This window comes from Toxotes jaculatrix, chromosome 3, assembly GCF_017976425.1.
Source record: "Toxotes jaculatrix isolate fToxJac2 chromosome 3, fToxJac2.pri, whole genome shotgun sequence".
NCBI lineage: Eukaryota > Metazoa > Chordata > Actinopteri > Toxotidae > Toxotes > Toxotes jaculatrix.
In genome coordinates, this window is record NC_054396.1 from 8,237,058 (window position 1) to 8,259,658 (window position 22,601).

The 22,601-nt window shown below is 43.7% G+C and overlaps 1 protein-coding gene across 2 annotated transcripts in view; it reads right to left on the minus strand.

Moving 5' to 3' along the window:
* fgd5a (FYVE, RhoGEF and PH domain containing 5a) overlaps positions 1 to 20,266 on the minus strand; it is a 30,244-nt gene extending 9,978 nt beyond the window's left edge. For both annotated transcript variants that reach the window (XM_041033968.1, XM_041033967.1), the window contains exons 1-7: positions 19,985 to 20,266; positions 15,202 to 17,992; positions 8,729 to 8,846; positions 7,657 to 7,715; positions 7,231 to 7,261; positions 4,314 to 4,465; positions 3,378 to 3,534 (exon numbers count right to left, since the gene is read on the minus strand). In XM_041033968.1, coding sequence (XP_040889902.1) covers positions 3,378 to 3,534; positions 4,314 to 4,465; positions 7,231 to 7,261; positions 7,657 to 7,715; positions 8,729 to 8,846; positions 15,202 to 17,992; positions 19,985 to 19,994 — 3,318 coding nt within the window. In that variant the 5' untranslated portion in view covers positions 19,995 to 20,266. The remainder of the gene's footprint in view (positions 1 to 3,377; positions 3,535 to 4,313; positions 4,466 to 7,230; positions 7,262 to 7,656; positions 7,716 to 8,728; positions 8,847 to 15,201; positions 17,993 to 19,984) is intronic.
* Positions 20,267 to 22,601: the final 2,335 nt, after the last annotated feature.

The following is a 22,601-nucleotide window of genomic DNA, read 5'->3' on the forward strand; positions in this document are numbered from 1 at the left end:
ACACACACACACACACACACACACACACACACACACACACACACACACACACACACACACACACACACACACACAAAATATGTCACTGATACACACCTCTGCCCTTCACACATTTAGATACAAACTCATACACAGACTTTGGGGTAGTGATGAGGTAACACTGACTGGGTCTGTAAAGAGGAGGGATGGGATGCACCACTCTTTGTCTTCATTATCACAACGTGGAGAGCTGTAGCCAGAAGAAAAACAGAGAGCTGATGCCTCTTTTAATGAGCTGGCCTTCACGAATGCTTGTCTCTATTTCTCTACTCTGGTCCTCAGAAACAACTTCTAACTGAGTGAGTTTCTCTCACTTTTCTGTCTTCCCTCTATCTCTCCTCCTTCCCTCTCTCATTCCTCCTTTCTCCTCATCACTGCATGACGCATGGAGCACAATAATAACCAGCTCTTCATTATTATACCCGGCTTGGCTTCAGAACACGCGCTCTCCTCAAGTGTCGCTTGTAAATTGTCATCCAATTGACACTTGTTCAGAGGAAGTGGCTTTCCAGAGATGGTAATTAGCGTGTGGTTTGTTTGGGTGAGCGAGCCAAATGAAGGAGGGAGCGTGTGATGCCTTGTGCTGGGAGATAAACACATACACACACACATACATGCACGGACAAACAAACACACCTTTCAGGCTCTGTCACGGCCAGCTGATTTGCTGCCTGCACACACACAGCTGATCTAATTGGGGAGTTGTAAAGGAGGCTGCTTCTCTAATTAGCTTCTGTCTGCCTCATTGCCCAGCTGCCTTTACAAGGAATTCACTCCATCGCTCTCTCCCTCTATCGCTCTCCGTCCACCTGCTGCACAGCTTCCTCTTCTCCTCCTGGGCTTCTTGCACGAGAGAAAACACACAGGCTTTACACAAACTCAGACCATGACACGAATATAAATCCAAGCTGAAGAGCTTTGGAAGGAGATTTTATAAAAAAACAGATTCACAAGATCCACGCAATTTGTGTATGGACACGCCCCTGTAAAACAATCAGACACAGCCAGCAAGTACACAGAGGTGCAAACATGCTCGCACATAGGGGACACGCACACATGTACACTCACACACCACCACTGTGTTTGCCAATGTTTATAGATGGTGGTTTAAACAAGAAACTGGCTGTGGAGAGGAGGCCCTAATCCTGTAAGGGTCTAGCTCTGATCTGATCAGGGTCTCTGGCTACTTCATCACTGTCATCACCACATTCACAATGAAATTACTACCACTTATACTGCTGGACTTTGGCTTGTAGCAATAATGGTGGAGGAGCAGGAGGGTGGAGCTGTAGCAGAGGTGTTGAGGGTTAGGGTTAGGTCTGAAAACAGAGAAAGAAAATGCCTGCAAATACTGAAGAACTTATAACCTCCCATGAAGTATAATGACTTAAGAAATGTCCCACATCCAACAGATGGATGACCGCTGTCCCTCTCAGGAGTATCTATAGTGTATCCCCTGACCCCTTACAATCTTCTTTGTCCTCTCTCTCGCTGTCTTGGCCCTCCTTCTCCCTCATTATAGAGGGGTCACACACACCATGCAACTCCCAAGGCAGTGATCTGATACAGCAGAGCATCCATCACACACACGCACGCACACTGCCCTGGTGTAGGCGGGTGGGGAGACCCCATGTTACGGGCTTATATGCAATATGGGAAACGTAAATACAATATGCAGTGTGTATATGCAGTGACAGGTGTGGTGAATCTTCCAGTGGACAGAGAAAAGGTTATTGAATATGCCTCTGGGTGTTAATTTTAGAGGTGTAAGATGAATCACAGTCTTTACATGGACACAAATGAAAACAAAAAAAAAACACAAAACAAAACAAAGGCCAATTCATACAGACCAACCCTGACTTGGTTCCTTAGAGAAGACGACGCTTTTACACACTTTTATCTTTTGTTGCAAATCAACCTATTTATGGCTGCTGCAGGTGGCAATTAACGGTTTATGAAGTGAGAGAAGGGACTCATGATGTCAACCTCATGAGGCTAAAACGAAAAGGAACATTACTGACTTTGATCAAGGTCATCAAGGGCTAACTTACTGGCTGACACAGACCGAGTCTGAAAACATGTTGTAAGATACTAAAGGTCAGTGTTTACTGAACATGACGACGGCTTAGAGTCCTCATCTCTCACCTCCACTCCCTTCTTTTTACATTAGTTTCACTGCAGTCTGGCAGAGCCAAAGATTTTCTGGGAAGGGGCAGCTGCTGCTGAATATTCATGAGCGCAGACAGTTGGTGCCTTGTCCGTTCGCTTTTCTTATCAAACTAGAAATGCCTGGAACCATTGTGTCAGCCACTCACAGCGAATCAGAGTACAGCATGGAACTGGTAATGCGTAAATTTGGGTGGAAAGGTGCTGATGCTGAATGAGTAACTTTGCGAAACCCAAACGTTAACATAAACATAAACAGCACAGGTGCATGGGCAGTGCTTTTGAATGATCTGTAGTACAACAATGAATACACAAACTTAGTATAGACACTAGTTTAAAGTATCAAGACTTCCTTTTCATTCAGGGTGACCCGTGTGCTGCTACACAGCAGTTTTAACTCTGTAAGTGGTGAATCAATTCTATAGACACAGAGCACACAGCCGCATGGAAATGAGAAATCTATTGCCGTATCTCTGTGGTCTTATCTATAGGCCCTCTTAATATCCTGTCTTTTAGCTGAAAACCATGAGGTGTATTGTTACCAGCTCCGATTATACACATTTCTATTCAACATAGGGATAAAGTTCTTGATTAGGTGATCAGGGAAGATAATTCATGGATTGCTGTGATGATATTAGACAAAGCCTTCACCGAATTTTGATCCCTTCACCCAAATCCCACTTCCTTGCTCTCCAGGGAGTATCAAGGATGAAGAAATCCATGCGGGACAACGAATGAATATTTGATGTTGAGTGGGTATAAAATCTGCAAGCATGACAGTGGAAAGGTCAGTCCCATGGAGAGGAATGGGATAGAAAGGGTTTAGAAAAGCCATTATCTCTCCGTGTAAACTGGGTGACAAAAATATAAGTTGAGAGCTACTGAGTGTGTGCCAGGGGAAACACCAGGTTTGATCTGTGCTCCGTGACAAACACCCACAAGGCTTCGCTTTCCCTCCACAAACATGGAAACTGAGCCTGAGATTTAAATATGTGAGTGTCAAAACACTTCTACCAGTTCCCCTTTGAGGAGGTTTTTTGGGCTTCATGCAGAAACCCACACTTATTTGATGCTCTATGTGTTATGAAAACATATGTAAGAGCATGTGGCAAGAGGACACATTTCCAGCAACAATAACATCTGGTTAGGGTCTACTCTAGTCAACATTCTACCTCAAATTTCTTGACGATGCTGGCGAAGGCTGGGTTGTTCCTGCAGCTTTCCTCCAGTAAGGACATGCTGCGATCATACTCTGAGATGTAGGTGTCAAACACACCAAAGTCCTTTCGACGAGACAGAATCACATCCACCACCCTTTGGCTCTCCTCCCTACACAGTGAGGAAAATCAGAGATGAAGTTTTCTTCATGTACAGTTAATATTTGTGGTGTAAAAAGAAAAATCCTTCAGTACTCTCACACTGTCTGTGATATGCACTGTATTCCAGGACTGTGCAGTTTACTTTTTAGCTAAAACCCCCTTTTCTTCGACCTGCCTAAGTTTTAAATTTCTTATTTTTTTTCCAGAGAAACATTGGACACAACCTTCCACAAACAGATGGGAACAAGATATAATGTCTTAACAAGTGAGCTTCAGAGGTGCTGTTTCCTTGTTCCCATTCTTTAAGCCAAGCTAAGATCACCATCTTATACTTAATAAAGATATTTGATCTGCTAAGCTAGTTTAAAATTTCCCAATTTCTTGAAATATTCCACTAAAAAAATCAGCACCAAAGTAAGAATGAGGAAAACATTAGGGTGGACAAAGAAGCTGATTAATATGAACTGAACTAGATCATGAACTCCAATAAGTTTTTCTTTAGTAGAACATAATCCCTTATATGATATTCAGTGACTCACAGAAAAGTACTGCACTGTGAAGAGGGCCCTCTCTAATTATTAAACTATCCTGCTGTGCATTTTAAAGCAGGGTTAGGACAGTGTGGAGTAATTATTGTGACCCCAGCAGAGAATGTGAATTTCTTCATTTCAGTATATTGTTTCATTGAAAAGACACCACTATATTAAATCATATGAAAACTGAGCATCAGTTGTAATGAGCAGAGCAAGCTATGGCACCATTATCAGTATTGCCTGCAATGTTTCTTACCACTGACTAATGCGCTCCTCCAGCTCAGTGAGGATGCTGCTGTGGAGGGTGTAGACCTGGGGGAGCACGCCCAGTATCTCCCCCAGCCTCTGCTCTTCTAGCACTGGCTCCCCTTCCTCACCCACTGCTTCAACCACCGCTGACCTAAAGTCCTGTACAAGAGAGGGAAAACAGGATTTATGAGGACAGATATTTTTACAAGACAAAGTTGTGGGTAAAAGAAAAAGAGAGAGGAATGGAGGAAATGGTTGTGAGGAAGGGAGGGAGAGCGGGAGGAATGAAAGGCATAGAGGAATGAGGAATGAACAGGGGGAGAAAAATGGAAGGAAGGAAGGTCAGATCCTCCTAAACATCCTTCCTGCCACCCTCCCTTCATATCACCTCAGTACTTTGGGCTCTGTCCAGGCATTCAGGAAAGGCGGCACTGCTTGCACAAGAGTTACACACCAGGTGTTGTTGCATAATGACCTTGGTTCTCAATGACACAATACTGTTTTGTACATCGTCCCCACTTTTCATCTCTTTGTAGACAAGGACCTGAAAATGCACTGATATACAGGGAATTTAAGTCCACTGAAGTCCATTCAGCAAGCATAAAACATGTGCAGTAGGGCCTTAATAACTGCAGTGTCAGTGACTAAGAGGACTAATATGAGGAGTTATGGCACATGGGAGTGAAAAACCAGGGGAGAGGTTATTTATCTACTCAGCAAATGAGGACAAAAAAAAAAAATGTTAGGGGGTGTCGACGTGCTTTAAAAAATGTCAGTTTGCTCTGTGGGCAAAGAAACTAGCAGCACATATAAAGCCTTGATGTGTCTGTATGGGATAAGTGTCTGGAGCCCATCTATTCCTGTTCTGAGCAAAGCACAGACATAAAACAAACAGAGACGTCCCAGTTGGACGCGATGTAATGTGGTGACACTGGGAGCTTGAGAACATGTCGTTCATCATGCACAATCGATCGCGTATGAGTTAGCATTTATCATGTGTGCTGGGGAAAAAGAACAGCCACTTTGACGACTCTGGCTGACTCTGTCTCCCAGGTTACGCCAAAAAAAACACACGCACTCATGACTGAGAGGAGCTTTACTCTCTATTGCGATGGTCCACTCTCTGCCTTATCCCTATTTTTCTCACGTCACATGGGTCAAGAAGCAACGTTAAGCAGTTGGCTGAGCAGCCAGTCATGCTCGGTTATAACACAGCACAGAGAATCTGTTCAGAGGTCACAGGTTACAAACGAGAAAAAAAAATAAGTCTGAGCCTCATATGTTGAAGCTGTTATAGGGAAAGTCCTTCAGAAGAGGAGCACGGCCTCCCTTCCTATGTGGAGACAGGGTCTGGAAATTCTTTGTATTCTTGTTATTCCTTATCAAACAATGGAACAATAGCTCATGTGTGCCTCTCACTTAACGCTGCTCCTGTGTCCGCCCCCCAAACTGTGTGTTTGTGCATGTTGTGCCGCTGGGGTGTTTCCCAGCTGAATTTACTCAGCTTCATGCTAATTGTGACATCAGTCTGCAACAGACAGTAACTAATATCTCCACAGATCACTGTTTGAAGTTTTAAGACTAACAAGACCCTAACAATGTGCCTATGCATTATGCAACAGCAGGATTAAAAAGCACTCAATGTCACCTTTGAAAGGTGGCAAAAAGATTCAATTAGGTGCTATGGTAACACTGAAGAGGAGCACACGCCAAGGCTACTCGGTGTCTTTTAAAGTGAGAACTTGTAAAAACAGACAATTTACAATGAGGCATATGTCAGGCTACACTTGGAAATTACTGTCAGTGTCACTTCTGAAGCACTGATGCCCACATCAGCTTGCAGCATATGTTTCTGCCTATGCTTTGCCATGCAGCGACTAATTAGTATAATTCAGCATCATGATGCGATTGGAGATTTATGATTATGAGAGGAGTCCGCTGTATAATATTTGCATTAGCTGCTTTTTAATGGCATCAAATGGCACATTACATGAAGCGGCTGCTTTTGTACTCACAGCAGCAGCTTTCATAAATCACGGCGAGGGGGCACACATAAGAAATTCAGGTTATGACCTTCTTCAAGGTTATAAGGTACAAGCTGACTGATGGGCTTCCCTGGGTTCAATGACTCTACCTGTCAGAGTTGTACAGGCAGCCATCACTGTAATAGCAACTCTAACATGCTGTTCCTTTAAAGGTGTTGCCTGTCTCTCTCCTCCTATAAGACTTTCCGTTTCGGCCAAAATGAAATTGTTGTTTAAGCTGTTTGAATGTCCACAGTTGGAATGTCCTTTGCTCCTAACTCTGCAGGGATGTGGTATGGTTTTGACAGGCAGTCAGTGAGAAATGATGGAAATACATGACGACAGTTGGCTGTGATTCATAACCGACCACCGGAGGCTTAACACTGCTCACCTTTTCATCCTCTGCCCTCAATTAACTATATTTGTTACTCTTTTGAGAGGGAAATTCTGTTTTATGGCCAACCTACTCATAAGGAGCTCATATTGTGCATCCAGTATAACCAATGTAAAAGGCCCCAGCACCCTTTACATGAACTTTAAGTAGCAGATTGCCAGACGAGTTGCTTGTGTATCTACACATACAGTATCAGTTGAGTAAGGATACAAGGAAAGCATCAGTAAGAGTGCCTGGTGTACGCAAGCTGCGTCATCTTACAACCGACCACACCAGAGTACATGTCAACTTTGTCAAGACCAGGAAGTAGATCTCGCTGCAACAACATTGATAAACCTGAGCAGGGCCTTACAACAGGGGGAGGAGGAGAATAAGGAGACAGAGACTGGGGAGCAGACACACAGGATATGATGTTATCTGTAGGTTTTCAAGAAAGTTTAATAGGCCTCGAGGCAGGAGACATTTAAAGCTGATGTGATATGGTGCAGCAGCAAAAGGTTCCTTACCTCTTGAAGGTACTTGATGGAGCTGACGTGTCTGCAAAAGAAGAAGAGAGAAACATAAGTTTTACTCAAACCGTTGAAAGAAATTTAAAACCTTCTACACAACTACATGAATCTTACAAGACTCATTAAATTATTGAAATTATGCATGATGAGAAAACTACACCAGGAGAAGTGTGTAGCAGGGGCAAGGGCAAGGTTGGTGTCTTCAATAAGTTACAACAGACACTTGTGTAAGTGGCTGTCAGCTACTCCGCAGGCAGCTCGATGAATTAGCTCAGGAGCAGGAGAGATATAGTTGGAAGGAACAGGAGAGCAGAAACAGGGCCACAGTAATGCAAAACATAAGATTTGGATAGGGCATGTTTGTCTGTGGTGACATGCAGGAGAGCAGTGCAAATTGGGGAATCCTCGAGTGCCGATGCTCACAGTCTCTCGGAGTCAACGAGCTCTTTGGCGACGTAGAACGCTCGGGATCGGCCATCAATCTGTGTGACAGGGAGGGAGAACAGCAGGAGATGAATGAACACAGCTAATGTTTAAAGGCTCTCTGTGGGCACTCCCTCCCCTTAAACATTAATAGGAACATCCATGCAGCAGCCAAGGAGACTGGTGAAAAAGCAAATTCACCTTTTTTTTTTCTTTTTTTTTTTTTTTTCTTTTTTAAGATTTCTGCTGTCAAAATAAGACTGATTATTTCATTACAGTGCAGCATAGACACGAAGCCTTTCTCAAATATGGGACTTTTAAATTCAGATGCATTATGTATGAGACGCTGTGTGTGTGTGTAGTGACAACAATGCTGCCCATTGATTTAGAGGCTAATCACAGGGTCTCAAAACATCCAAGCCAAAACATAACATTGAAGCCATTTAGGGGGGTTTACCGGCAAGGCTCCTGTGCTTTGTCGGTTATTTTTTCCTATGTAGGGTATTTCACAAAGAAAGGCACACCAATCCCCCAAAACCAAAACACACTTCCATTAAATGAAACTGTTCCTGAGGTTTTCTTCAATTTTTTTTTTCTTTGAAGAAAAATTAAACAAGGAAATGTGTGTCACATGACAGGAGCAGGGGCCTGATATTATTGTGAAAGCAACAGAACGGGTGGGGTCGATATCTGACCTACTGTAAAAGGCTGTGTTTTTATTGTACGGGAGTCTGGGGGGATTTGAGGGTATGCATTACAAGCAAAACAGTGAACCAGAAGGAGAAATTCTGTATATATATATCTGCGTATATGAATGTCAAATGGATCAGTCTAGACCTGTGTATATCCCACAACAATAAAAGTTTATGGTATGATATCATTTTTCTTTAAATCCGTCAGGTGCATTTCTAAAAATTCCAACCTAAGGCCTATTAATACAATAAAATATTTAAGAAGACCCTTGCAGGGTTTTTTGCTCATCATCTTGATTTGCTGGACCAGATTGTAGCTCAGAGAATTGAATTAACTACCAAAAACCCTTCTTGGTTTATCGCTCTATTCCATATCTTACCTGTCGGTCGTAGCTCTGGTCCGCCACCCCTTCTTCTTCCTCTGAGGTACGGCCGTGGTCCTCGTCTGCCGACAGCCCAGCAGAGACGGGGTTCATTGGGAAAGGCTCGGTGTAGGCACTGCCCAGAGGAGAAAAAACAGTATGAATACAGCAAAACAGCACAGGTACTGAAACATAAATACCTAACAGTATAACAGCATATACACACATACACTACAGCATGTCATCGATAGTGTTGCTTTAACCATAAAGAAAGACACTGAATATCTTCATGGGAATGCAAAGCAGCATAGGGGACACATATTCCAAAAAGCACATTTATAGTTAAAAGCCACTGATTGCATATTCTCAAAACACTGAGCAATATTCCAAGTCCCCTGTAAATATATGATTTTCCTCTTCCTGTGTGAGTCTCTGAGCATTTCCTTTCCTCCCATGGAGCCCTTCAGTGGCACAGTGTAATCCCTTCCATGATTCATTCTTCTCACAGATGGCACAGTTGCGTACGTACACTTGTAATCCTTTTGTGTGCTGCTGTACCTGAGGGGGGCACGCTTTAGGTCATTTCACATGTAATCCCTTTAAATGTTACCCAGGGTAATTATTAATGTCCTCTGGTCCATTAAGACCCATTCAGTATGTTTAACCAAATTCACACTGTCACACTCCCAGGATGGCAACTGGACAACAACAAGGGTTGTAAAAGCAGCTTTAAAACTGCGACGGGACAGGACTGAGACTGTTGTCGGGTTTCACCACAAATGAAAGGGTTTTTATTGCACACTTGTTATATTATATAACAAAGTTTATAGCTATAAAAGTCAAATCTTTATGCTGTATGTCGCATAACATGGTGCATGAATGGGAGAGACCTACAATGAGATGCAGCAGAGTGGCAAACTGTGCAGAACTACACTGCCACAAGGACATTTTGATGTCTCATCCATTATGTCCTGCTATAGTATGCATGGAGAGGACTGTAGGTACAGCAATGAAACACAGAATAATGCCTTGTCTATGACAAATTTAATTTTGAAGGGTAGGTTGATGCATTTGTTAAATAAAATGACTTGTTCCCTGCTGTGAAATATTGTGTCAGTTGATTTACGTTTTGACTGATTATACACAGAAATACAAAGGACAGACCAAACAATACAACTGCATAAGAAATATGTAAAGTATTTTGTAAGACATTTTTCCTTAATTTTGTGATGCCAAACAATTGTCAGAATGTTTCTGATTAAAGCAGGGATTAGTTGATTGACAGAAAAGATTAGGAGAGGTAGTAAACTGAATGTCTTTGGGTTTTGATCAAATGTTATATTGAGCTTGAGGAAACTGTGATCATGAGAAATTGTGACTTTTTCCCCTTTTTCTGGAACTTTACAGACAACCGTTATCATAAATTGCAGCCTTATTCCTGTGACTTTATTCTTTGAACAAACAACAAAATATGCAAAGAAGATAATCTGAAAAATCTAATGCTAATAAACATAAACATGCACATTTATATCCTCAAACTCTCATTCATCCACACACACTCACTCATGCACGCTGCCTCATAATGAATGTCCACCCTGATGTCTTAAACAGCCCCCTGTGTGCGCACAGAGTAGACGGCTATTAGAAGACCAAAGGTTAACAGAGTCACCCAGTGGACTTCATCGCCATTCAGTCACACTTTCTTCATGAGATTCACACCTCACCCCACACACACACACACACAGCCATCAGCCCCACTGGGTGGGCTGGAGAAAGCACCTACAGCCCATTACTCATGGTTGACCTCAGAGAAGACAGGTCAGCCTGGTGTGGGCTCCTGGGTGATGCTGGGAAGTAAAGATAGCTGGAGGGACGGGTCTTCTTTGAACTTGTTCTTAAGCTCTGAGTTATTGTCCTACTGAGGGGAATTCTTTCATACGCCGAAGAAAAGCTCTGTGCCAGGGATTCTCACCTTCACCTTTTCACCTTCAGCCATCAACAGAACAATCTTGGTAAACATACCTTTTTTACTGTAATGAAGGCTTATGTCCAATTCATACTAACGCCTCCCAGAAAATATTTAACAAACACAAAAAAACCTCAGTTGTTCTAAATGTTTAAATTGGAATAATTTCTTCTTTAAATTACATCTCATTTGTCTTGGATAGAAAGTCTTAGTTTTTAAAGTTGCTTTTCTTGGATGTTGTGAATATATCTTTACTAATGCTGCCCATTTTTCTCACAGCAAAATCCCAAATATGCTTTGGTTGTTATTCAGCTTATATAACATTACCGTATTTAAACCTTTGAGTAAGAGTTTTTGTAATACGTAAAATCCTTTCACAAAACCATTAAGGCAATTCTATTATTCCAGGTGAATGTAATGTCTTTTATAACACATCAAAGTTAAATCTACCGTGTCCAATTCAGTTGAGGACACAAGGACTCTCTGTAAAAAGACCTACATATCACTAATCTCCTGTGAATTTGATGATGCCTGTAATATATAATTTAAATGAGCTAAACATTGAGTATTAAAATACATAGCAGGAGAAATCAGACAGGCCTTTTTCTACTTGTAATGGCACTATTATGGCAAATAGGAGTGGATGAATAGGTTCATTAGCTGGCTAACTATATAAGATTTTGATACTAATGGGGGGATTAAGAGGACGGAAGCAGTTTTAAATAGTTTGGTGCTTTTAGTGATGATGATTACATGTTGCTTGTGGCTGCCGTGCTGCTGCTGCTGATGTGATGAGCATGATGAAGTGATTTGTGAAGATGCTGGGGCTCTGAATGCTGCTGCTGCTGCTCCACCTGTGATAATAATAACCCCACATCACGTGACAGGCTGTGATTCAGGGCCTCAGATGCAACAGTTTCACAACCTCTGCTCACCTGTTTTTAGTTGATGTATCTTCTATGCCACTGTACCATGAACTTTGGGGTATGTGAATTCCTGATTTCATTCCTCCCAAAAAAAAAACAGCAGACCTGGCATTCCTGAATGGACCACACCTCATCTTGTTGTTCAAGGGAGAGTCTGGGAACCTCCGCCCCACCACTCTGACCCCACTTCTCCACCCTTCGCCCTATCTGCCCCCCCCCGTCTCCACCTCCCTGCCTCCCGCCAGAGCCCTGCCCTCATCCTGCATTTCCTGTAAACAGGCTGGTGGGAAGCTCCTAGGCTGGACACTTCCTCCCCGGGGATGACCTGGCAATGACCTCAGAGTGCCTGGCACCAGGCCTGGTTAGCCAACGACACGCCCTGTCCACCACCTCGCCACACAGCCACCACCCAGCGCAACAATGTACTTAAGATGGCTCCCTCATCACTACTAACGCTAACATAACAGTGGGTGGAGGAGCTGTTTTAGAGGCCATGGCAGGGCTTTGTCATTGCTCTGAAGAGGTTCATGTTGGACTGTTAGAAGTGAAAATGACACCAATGGGTAAGCTAGGGATGTATAATTTTGCATACATTAGCAGTTCCTTACTGAACATAACACGACAGAAACTGTTTACTATGTGCACAGGGAAAACAGCACATCAGCATTACTGTTGTAAGTCTACCTGGAACTGTTTAAAGTTGACCTAAAGAACATTTTAATGGTCTCTAAGTTGAGCACAATCTCAAATCGTGGGCTTTTTTTTGCTAAAACGTCTTTTCCAACACTCATTTGTTGCTACACAGCTATGTGGCAAGGACATTTGTGCTGAGACAGCATGCTTTGACAAAGCAGCACAGAGTTGCAACTTAATGTGCATGCACATATGTGCACGCTCACACCTACAAACAAACACCTTTGTTAGCACCTCGGGATGAATCATTAGTGTGAATTTTCTTTTTCCATTGTACACGATGGTAGCTTACTAATGAACATGTCTCTTTGCTTAGGTTGAATGCCTGTGCTGAAGTAGAGTCTGAATGGTGCTATACATTAATCACACAAGTGGAAACAGGCCAAGCCTGTGGCACAGCAGCTTTGTAAGCTCTCTTTAAAATGCGTGTCTGCTACAGTAGGCATGGTCCTTTTGTGTGCAGTAATCTGGGGCCATTCAGTCATTTTCCTCACCACAAAAATCCACTGTTTCTCTGTGGGTCTACAACCATGTTGACTGTTGAATCCATACTCAATACATCACTGCCATCATCAGCCAGGCGGCCTGGGACAGTGGCGACGTCAAGCTTTGAATGGAGTTTAGTGCAAGATGTACACACAAAGACAGGGACAAACAACTACACTGACTACAGAGGAGTTAAATTGTGGGCACACACATACACACTTATATGCACTAACACATAAACATACATTAAAACATAAACCAGGCCCACATAGACACTCCAAAGAGTTGCTCTGGCAACAGACGCATCTCCAGGGGGAATGCAGTGAAGGCGAGGTGACAGGACAGATAGGTTCTTTGCATCACTGTGAGCGGTGTGAGACCATCCACCACACAATGAGCCATGTCGATAACATCACTGGGAGAAAAAGAGCCCTCACTGAGGGGTCATTGTCTGGGAAATGGAGGGCTTTCAGAGGCTGAGATTTAAAGTATACATTTTAAAGGACACAGAACATAAACAGTGGAAATCATGGTATGGACAGGAGACAAGAGGTAACTTTATGCGACTGAAAAATTATATAAATTATATGAACTGCAACCTGGGCCTGTTTCTACATAGGCAAAATTGTTATGAAAGACAGAATCTGCAAAATAAAAAAGTGAAATAAAGAGCAGTTAGCTGCACATGACTCCAGTAGAAATAAAAGCAAACTTGAGGCAGAAGTATTGTGCCTCAAGATTATCTTAAGCCTTTAAGGGAGCTCTTGGTAATGGCCCGTCTCTTTGACTACACACAGGTCATCAAACACAACTATTTTATTAAGACTGGGGGAAGACTGGCCCATAGCCGCTGAAGCTGTGGCACAGGCCAGGGTAATTTGGTACTGACCGCGGTGATACCTCACTCTATCACACACTGTAGTAAATCCTGCAGCCCTCAAGGGCCCAATGAAAGAGAAGCACTTGGGAGAGCGCTACTTTAATAAAAGCCCTCCTAAACTTAACCATAAGTGTCAGGTACAGGAGAGCAATTACACCAGAACTGCTCTTGCTCTCTTTCTCCTGTTCTTTCTCCCCCCTCCTCCTCTTGTACTTTATCACTGCACTCTTTGTTTTCTTACTCTTCAGCCCTCTCTATTAACACCTCCCCTCCCCTTGTTCTCTCACCTTTTTCCTCATCCTTCTCCACTTCCTTGTGTTAAAAAGAACTCCCCCATGTTTTTTCACTTTTAATTGCAGCCCATAATTACTTTCTCTAATGTGAATAACCTGTGCTTAGCGAGCTACGCGACTGCCACTACCTGTTCTATCACCTCAGACTTGTAAAGGAAGCAGTGGCACCAGATGTGACCTCTAAATCTAACAAATGAAAAACAGGAGTAGGCCCTCCCACATGCATTGTCCATCTTCCCAAAGCCAGCAGTGCCTGACACAGCAGGCTGCTCATCTCTCACCGAACACTTAGCTATGAGAGGGAGATCCAATTCTACTCAGCCAGGTGCCCCTTGCTCATCTGGGGTACAGTGTAAGAATATCTGTCATCTGTTCAGGGGTCAAGATTGCACTTGTGAGTGGATAGGTCCTTGTCTAACTGTGATTAGCTAAAGATAAGAAGATTAGCTGAAACACCATGTGAGAGCATAAATAAAAACACATTATAAGCTTATTATGTTAAAGATTTCTAACACAAGGCTGCAACTGACAATGTGTCTGGAAATAGTGTAAAATGACATCTCCATTTCTCTGAGTCCTGAGGGGGTCTTCTTCAATTTATAAAAACCAGCAAACAGTATTTGATGAGTCTGCGCCAGCAGCAGTGAACATCTGGCACTTATGCTTAAAAAGTGGTTTTGTCAAAACTGTGGCCCATTTTCTGCTGATTAACTCATCAGTTAATTTGCTATTTATCTAACTGACAAATAAAGTCTAAACATTAGTCATGGATGAATAGTTTGTATTTTTGCATGAGTAGGGTTGGTTCACCCACGTTTGTGGTTCTTTGCCATGCTGAAGGTTTTGGTTTTATTTATCCTGATTCTGAGAAGTCTGCTTCAGAAATACAATATAGGTGAATGGAATTACATTTGGGGTGGTCATAGCACTGAAAAAGATGACATTTGCAATATTGAGCAGCAACACTGTCCACAGTTTTCACAGGGACTATTTCCTCTGTAGAAAGTACTGAATGAGGTCTGCGGATTATCAAGAGTAAATGCAATTTCCAATGCAGTGAGCAACACAAACAAAATGCCATTCAGCTCAACCAACTGAATGTTGGTGTAGGTCTATATAGGTCTTTTGATTCTGCCAGTGTGAGTTGGATGTGGATATTTCAGAAACAGATATCTCAAAACCTGGTCAAATAAAACCAATAGTAAGTTGCTACAAAGCCATTTTAACTTTAAAAAAGATTACTATACCTTTCAGAGTCTGCTTTCGATGTCTGGGGTCTGCTGTCAATCCCAGGGAAACTGTTCATATCCACATAGCCATCATTCTCATTGCAGGCAACTGTTGAGCGGTTTGGATCCTCAAAAAACTCAGTCACAGTGTGAGATCTGGTGGGCCTGCCTGGGATTTGGATGTTCTCATAGTCTGAGCTCATGGCTGGGATGTTTTCATAGTCTGAGGTGTCTGCACTGGGGAAGGAGATGGAGCGGGGTTTGGTCAGAGGCAGTGGCATGACAGAACGGCGAGAACGCTCCTCAAAGGACTCCACTCTGGAGACGCCCCTGCCGTAAGCTTTGAGGTCACATTTCCTCCTCTGGTGGTCATTGTAGAGGACAAAGGTGGATGGAAGGTCTGAATGACGCTGCTGGGGGTTCACCAAGCGGGACTGGAGCTGAGGAGAGCTGCCGGTGCTCCTACGATCAAGCTCTATGACCCTTACGGGGCCATGGTGGCTGGACTCGGAGGAAGAACGTGAAGAACGGACACTTCCATCACTGAAACCCTTCGAATCTGCCTTCTTCTTGAACTTGAGCGCCAGAAAACGTTTAAAGGAGGACTTCTTCTTCTTGGATATGTCACTGGGTTCGTGCTGGATCAGGAGGGACGGGGAGCTCTTGGTGACGGGCCTTTTAGTGATGTATGCCAGCTCAAAGGGCGGTGGGATGTCTACTAGAGAGGTTGGTGTGGAAACACCACTGGACGATTGATGGCTACGCTGGGAGAAGCTTCCAGAGGAGGTTATGACACATGGCAGGGAAAGGTTATCATCTTTCCTCTTAATCCTGATCTCATCCCTCAGAGATTGGCTGATCTCTGTTGGGGAGCTCAAGGACAATTCTGGACCCTCTGCAGAGCGGGAGTATAATAAGAAGCGGCGAGACTTCACAGACGGGATCAAAGATTTGACTTCAGGTTGCTGTGAATGGCTGAGCGGTTCACTGTTCTTATCCAAGGCCACTGTGCAGTAGTCATGAGTCAGGTACTCTGTCCCTGTCTCTTCTGGTACAGTTTCTGGGACATAACCTGGAACTTTCCCAGAATAAGAGCGTGACCGTGTGACAATAGTCTTCCTATCCAGTGTTACAAAGTTCTCTCCTTCTGAGTCAAACCCCGCCTCTTCGTAAATATGCTCATCGCTGTCGGAGTCTGTATCATCATAGTAAGGCACAATATGGCAGTCCAGTTCTTCAATGTCTTCTTCAAAGGCCTCAGTGGTGTGGGCGAACACCACTCTGTTGGTGAGCTCTGGGGTGCGGCCCAGGTCTAGGTCTGCTGGCACTGTAATGTTGCACAACCTGAGGCGAGGCTGACAGCTTCTTCTCTGGCTGTGGAAGGCCTGCTCTCGTTTAGCTGTTCTCTCTTTTGCACTTTTTCCTTTGACATGTTTCTTTTCCGTTTGCTCCTCTTCATCCTCATCACCGATCTCGACATAATCCTCTGAGGAGACACACTCCAGCTGCCCGAAGTCATCTGCTTTTGGACAGAGTGAATCATCAATGTCTGCATACTCATCTGCTGACTCGCAGTCCTTTGCTTTGTCTTTGTGCTGATCTGACTGCTCTGAGCCTTCCTCAGTCTCACCTTGTTCTGAGAGAGCTTGCTTATCCTCTAGCTTGTCCACATCATCTGATGACACATAGTATGGTTCCTGGTTAGAAGCACCCGTTTGCAGTTCATCTGAAGGTTTGTCATCAACATCATCCTGACTCCACTCGGGGTCAGCGGTGTCGGTCACATCTCCTGGAACAGCCTCTATGACCGAGTAAGGCCCAAACACATCCTCAGTGCTGGATGTGAATCGAAAACAGCCGGTGGGGTCCTTGGTTGCACGCTCCGGTTGCCATACCTCTGTATCCCCTGTTTCAGCTGGGTCACATGACTCACATGTATCACTGGCATCATCAGTGGGGCCAATCACATCGTAGGGATACTCCTCAGTTACAGTTGGAAGCACGCTGAATCCAAAAGCAAATCCTCCAGCTTCCAGCTCAGTGTTGTCTGTGAGTAATTCACTGCGCAAACAGTCTTCACTTTGGTCACTGTCTGCTTCATTAAGTCCAGTCTCATTGTCCTTATCACCCTGACTGAGTAACTGTGTTTTTTGATCGAGGTTTTCCACATCTACATTTTCATGAGAGTGTCCTGTAGAATTACAGGGTATTTCAGTCTCTTCACTAAAACTCTGCTGCTCCTCTTCCTTCTCCTCTCCTGCTTCATCCTCTGTTTCAGTGAGAAGAAGAGAAGGTGTTGATGTGTTCTCATCATCTGTGTGATTGCCACCTTCAGGCTGGTTCAAGTCATTGTCAGTGTTTTCATCTTCAGTAGTCTCAGCAGTAGAACCCTCCTCTCCCTTAACTGTGTCCTCAGAGCCAATGCTGTCTATGTCGCAATCATTATCTAATATGTCTTTTTTTTCTGTTTCATCCTCAGTTTCTTCTTCTGCTATGTCCTCTTTGTCATTGTCTCCTGTGCCATTGTCATTAGCCTCACTTTTCTCCTCTTTGTCCTGATTCTCCTCAGCCATCTCATGGAGATCTTCAGTCTCCCCATCAGAGTGAGCCAGGTCTCCGTTACTGAGGCTCTGTGGGCGACAGGACTCCCCCTGTGAGTGAGGCACATACAGGGGTCTTGGCTTGGGGGCGATAGGAGGTTTTGGACAAGGGACACGGGGACACGGCCTGGACATCAGCTTGGACTGTACTTTGATGGTCAGATGACTGCGGACCTTTGGCTGGGGGACTTGCAGTGGATTTTGAAAATCTGTAGGAAGAGATTGAAAGATAATTAAAAAGCTGTTAAAAACAACACACAAATTACATTTTCACTGCTTTAGTTCTTTTCACTGTTTAACTGCTACCCAAGGATAAACGTGGCCCTGTTTCTGTGCAGAATGCAAAGAGGAAGAACAGACCTGTACCGTAGTCAGTGACATGCAGAATGCTGCAGGCGACATTATCAGCAGGAAAAACAACAGAGCCACAGGGTACTTACCGGAGGAACAATAACATCTCCCTGTCTGGGAAATGGCACATGCAGGTTGGCAGCTTATTGCGTGATCGGACAAACAATTCAAAGCTTACAAGATAATTTCACAATCATTCCACACATGTCCCGATGCACACTGTACTGGCAAGTTAAGGGATGGTTACAGCTCACAGTTAGCTTCTAATTATCCTTATTTTGACACTGTGCACCACATCTTGCTTTTAAATTTCAACTTCACGTTTGGTTTAACATTAAAAATTGTGAAGTCATTGAAGAGTTGTCATGAAACACACCCGTACTTAACAAAGTGTGTACACCCCTTGTCTCTTCCTGTTATTTAGTACCTGCCCTGACGCACATCCTATTAAACCCTGTGTGCACTCGGCTATCTCTGACTGTTTTCTCTCACTTTCTTTCTGCCAGTGCGTCCGCCTGTCTTGGTCTCTCTGGACATCAGTCTGAATGTGACTTTTTGAGAGAAGCTGTCATTCATTCTGCCCACGCTGACAGGTATACATATTTCTCTCTATGAATGTCACCATGCTCCTCCTTTTAAGAATTTCAGGTTCTGCTCCAGCAGAGCCCCCTTACAGGACTCCACACAGGATGCCCATGGGGGGAAGGACATTAACAGCATGGCCCCTCATCACTCTTCCATGAACCTCTCCAGGAGTACACATTTTCACAACACAAATGGACTTCCTTCTCGTCATTCTTCCCTGTTTCTCACGAAACCTACTCACACTGCTTCACACGCACACACACACACACACACACACACACACACACACACACACACACACACACACACACACACACACATTTTTGGGGGGAAAGGGTCTTTTGAGTGCGTCAAAGAACAATAAAACTGGGAGAGAAAACAAGGGTCCCAGTCTGACAAAGCACCCAACTGCAAACAACAGGATATGAATTATGCAACAAGAATTCAATTAAAACAAATATTTCTAAAACAAAGGAAGAGATAGACACTGGGACCTTGGCTGTGCCAAACTTACAGGATATGATTTCAGACTGTGTCCTGATAATGAAATGTCACCTGTCAAGTCTTAAACTGACAAAAATATAAACTGACAAGGTTGTGGAATACAACTGGATTTCATTGTCAGAATAAAGGCTTTCTCTAAGAAGTTATCACACACAAACCACATGCAGGACATCCATTTCTCAACTTCTCTCTATTGGGAAATAATTAATGTACTGGACCGTGTGCTTGCAAGACAGGTGACCTTCTGTATTGAACACTGGCCCCGTCTACTTTCACAGACATAATCCTGAATCTGCTGAAACTCCAATAATAATCCGAGAACGGAACATTTTCCCAAGCAACTTCACTGAGACGCATGCTAATCCATAGCTATGGATTTAAACCACTCCAAAACTGTGTATATATTATTCATCTTACTAGAATTGTTGTTACGGGGAAACCAGCTGAATCATTTCCATGAAAATTTCAGTAGTTGTACGATCAATCCACAGCTGTGTTAATATTTCATTTTATCAATGGAAGAACTCACTGCAAACACAGGCTGCATCAAGTTGCACTAGAGATGAATTTGGGTGTTACAGATGCGGAAAATAAACAAGTGAAATGTTTTCAGACCGAATCGAGCAATTTCATAGATTAACCCCCCAGCCTTTCACATAAAACACACACATACACGCGTTTTGTTGGTCTTTGTCTGCTGCAAAACATTTAAAGTTTGGTTTCTGGACTCCTAACATGACCATAAAAGATTTTCAACCAACCTGCGTTCATTGTGGGACCTCATCATCCACGGGATCCGACAGTTATCCTCATGTTTCCTCGCACCGACTGCGTCCCTCCAACTGACGTGGAAACTTAATCCAAATGCAAACACATTGCAGGAAAAATCAAGTTGCAGTTGGAGAGCTGAAGGACATTTCGTCTGGGTGTCTCTCCAGTGGAAGTCTACTTGTGGAAGACGCCCGTGTTCTCAGAGTGAGCAGCTGCGCTTTCAGCCGGCGTGCATCTCCAGTGCTGATGCTCCGTTAAACTGGTGCGCTCCTGTGTGGAAACGGGAGGTGCTGCTTGGCGCTTCCTGAGGCAGGACTACAGCACGGAGCGGACATTGGAGCGAGAACCAAACTCACTATCTGTATATTTCATTTTTGCAACGCACAGCATTATGTCTCAGCTATTGCAGAAGCGTTTGCACAGATAGCATTAGTGGGATATTATATTCACATCTGGTCTTGTTTTGTTTCAGGACACTGCCCCACAGCTGTGCATGTGCAGCGGTGCCATTAGAGGCAATGGGCTAGGCTGGAATTGAATTAGACCAAACCCACTCGGTATGGGAGATTTGGTCTACAAATATAAGCCACAATTCATCCCCTGTTTTACCGTGCTGATGGGCCGCTTTAAATCTCCAGCAACTGATTTTAGACACAGAATATTATTTTCTTCAATCACATCTGCCCTTGTTTTGCTGCATGACTCAAGTACTTTCACTGATATACAAATGACAACAGGAAAGTTTAGACACCGTTACATGAGCGACTGAACTGTGCCATGACATACTTTTCATACTCAGAATGACTTGAACATCATGTATGGATAAGGTTATGGTTAGATATCAAGCAGAGGTTCTCCTCACTGTTTTCTCCAACATGTTTTGCTCATGGATTATTTCCTGAACCAGAACAGTGCATAGAAAGGTTCCTAAAAGCAGTTTCCAAAAACAGTTTCTCTAGAACACCAAAGCTTTTGCTATTGGCTGGGCTTCCTGGCGCAGCATCTGTTGCATGATTGTATGAATGCAACCCTTTAAAAACCTTTCTTCATAACAGGAAACTGCTCTCCCTGTTTCCTGCACAACAGGCAACACTTCCTTAGCAACAGATGGGAAAGGTTGGCGATGTTAACCCCTTCAGTAACCTCTAACAGAGCTGATTGACTGGTGCTGTGCAGAGCCTGATGGTTCGAGGAACAGACAAACTTTGACCAGCTCCAGTCTGGGACTCATGGCAGGCTTTCAAGGACAGAGACACCTTGTGCACCACACTGGGAGGCTGGGATTGTCGCCCACTTGGGGTCTTTGATTTGACAGCTCCCAGTGCTGGTTAAACGCCCACACATTGGGATGGGAATATCTCACCTCTTTTTTCCTTCTCTTCCTCCCCTCTACACACTTGAAGGTCAAACAAAGCAGCAGACCTTCAGGATTTTTTTTTACAGGAGAGCTGAGGTGGATGGTGATGGAGTAGAGAAGCACAATAAAAGAATCAGCTGTGCTGTATCGCCGCGGGGCTCTGGTCCTGACTGCTGCAGCAGCGGTGTACAGACCAATACATTATACACACAGCAAAATTCCCATTCCAGATGGTTTATTGCAGGAAGGATTAGGTTCTGCTGCAGGTGCAAAGCTCTGTCAGACTCTAAGAGGCAGTTGGAGAGTGTTAATTTCATAATCACCACATGTTGTCTTTGCACTTGCATAAGGGTCAACTCATTAAAGGTTAAACACACTGGTGTTTAGCCACACTGGTGTTTGAATGATGCATTTGAACATTTTTTAAGCATATCACTAAAGAGGGAATTAATTATGAAACAATCTGTGTTGAAGATGCCACCCTTGTATTTGCTGCAGTTTGTTTGTGCAGCCTAAATAGGATGCTGAGTAAAGTATTTTGCAATATGTTAGAATGCCACCAAAACAATTAAATCACTGTGACTCAGTTGTTTTTTTCCCCCACTTGTTACAATGTGATACTGTAATAACTATTATGGAGCGCTGAAGCCAAGACAGTTTTTAATGTGTCAGTAGTAGCACATTTATAGCTGCCATAAAGTAACCTTTTGTTTTTGAATTGGATGACTAAAGATAGCTCCGCTCTGGTCTTTTGGCAGTGCCAAACGTGCCTCTCCGGAGTATTCTACTCACAATTGTTACATTTGACCTTTTTTTTTTCTTTTGCTTTCATTTGAGCAAAATATGTTTTGCCTCTGCAGGGTGTGCAAATAGAACCTGTCAAGAGTATTGTGTCATGTGAGTGCAGAGAAGAATGGCTTTAGGAGTAAATATCCCTCCAGATGTGGCACAGACGGTCAAAACATGTTTTTGGACGGAGGACACAAATTTCCTGGACCGCCTCTGGCTGTGCGCTGTGCTCTGTCACTCCACCTGGAACATGGCTTGACTGGACAAAAAAAAAAAATGGGAATGGAGATGTTAGGAAAAACACGCCGTAGTAGCAGGGAACAAACCGACTCCATCTCCCCTCCACTCGGCTGCGCGCACAACGCCAAACAGGAAAGGGATCAGGGAAAGGGGTCAGCAACTTGTTCCCAGAGCTGAGACAATCCATAACACCTGCTTTGCCAGAGAGTGGACACTGAACT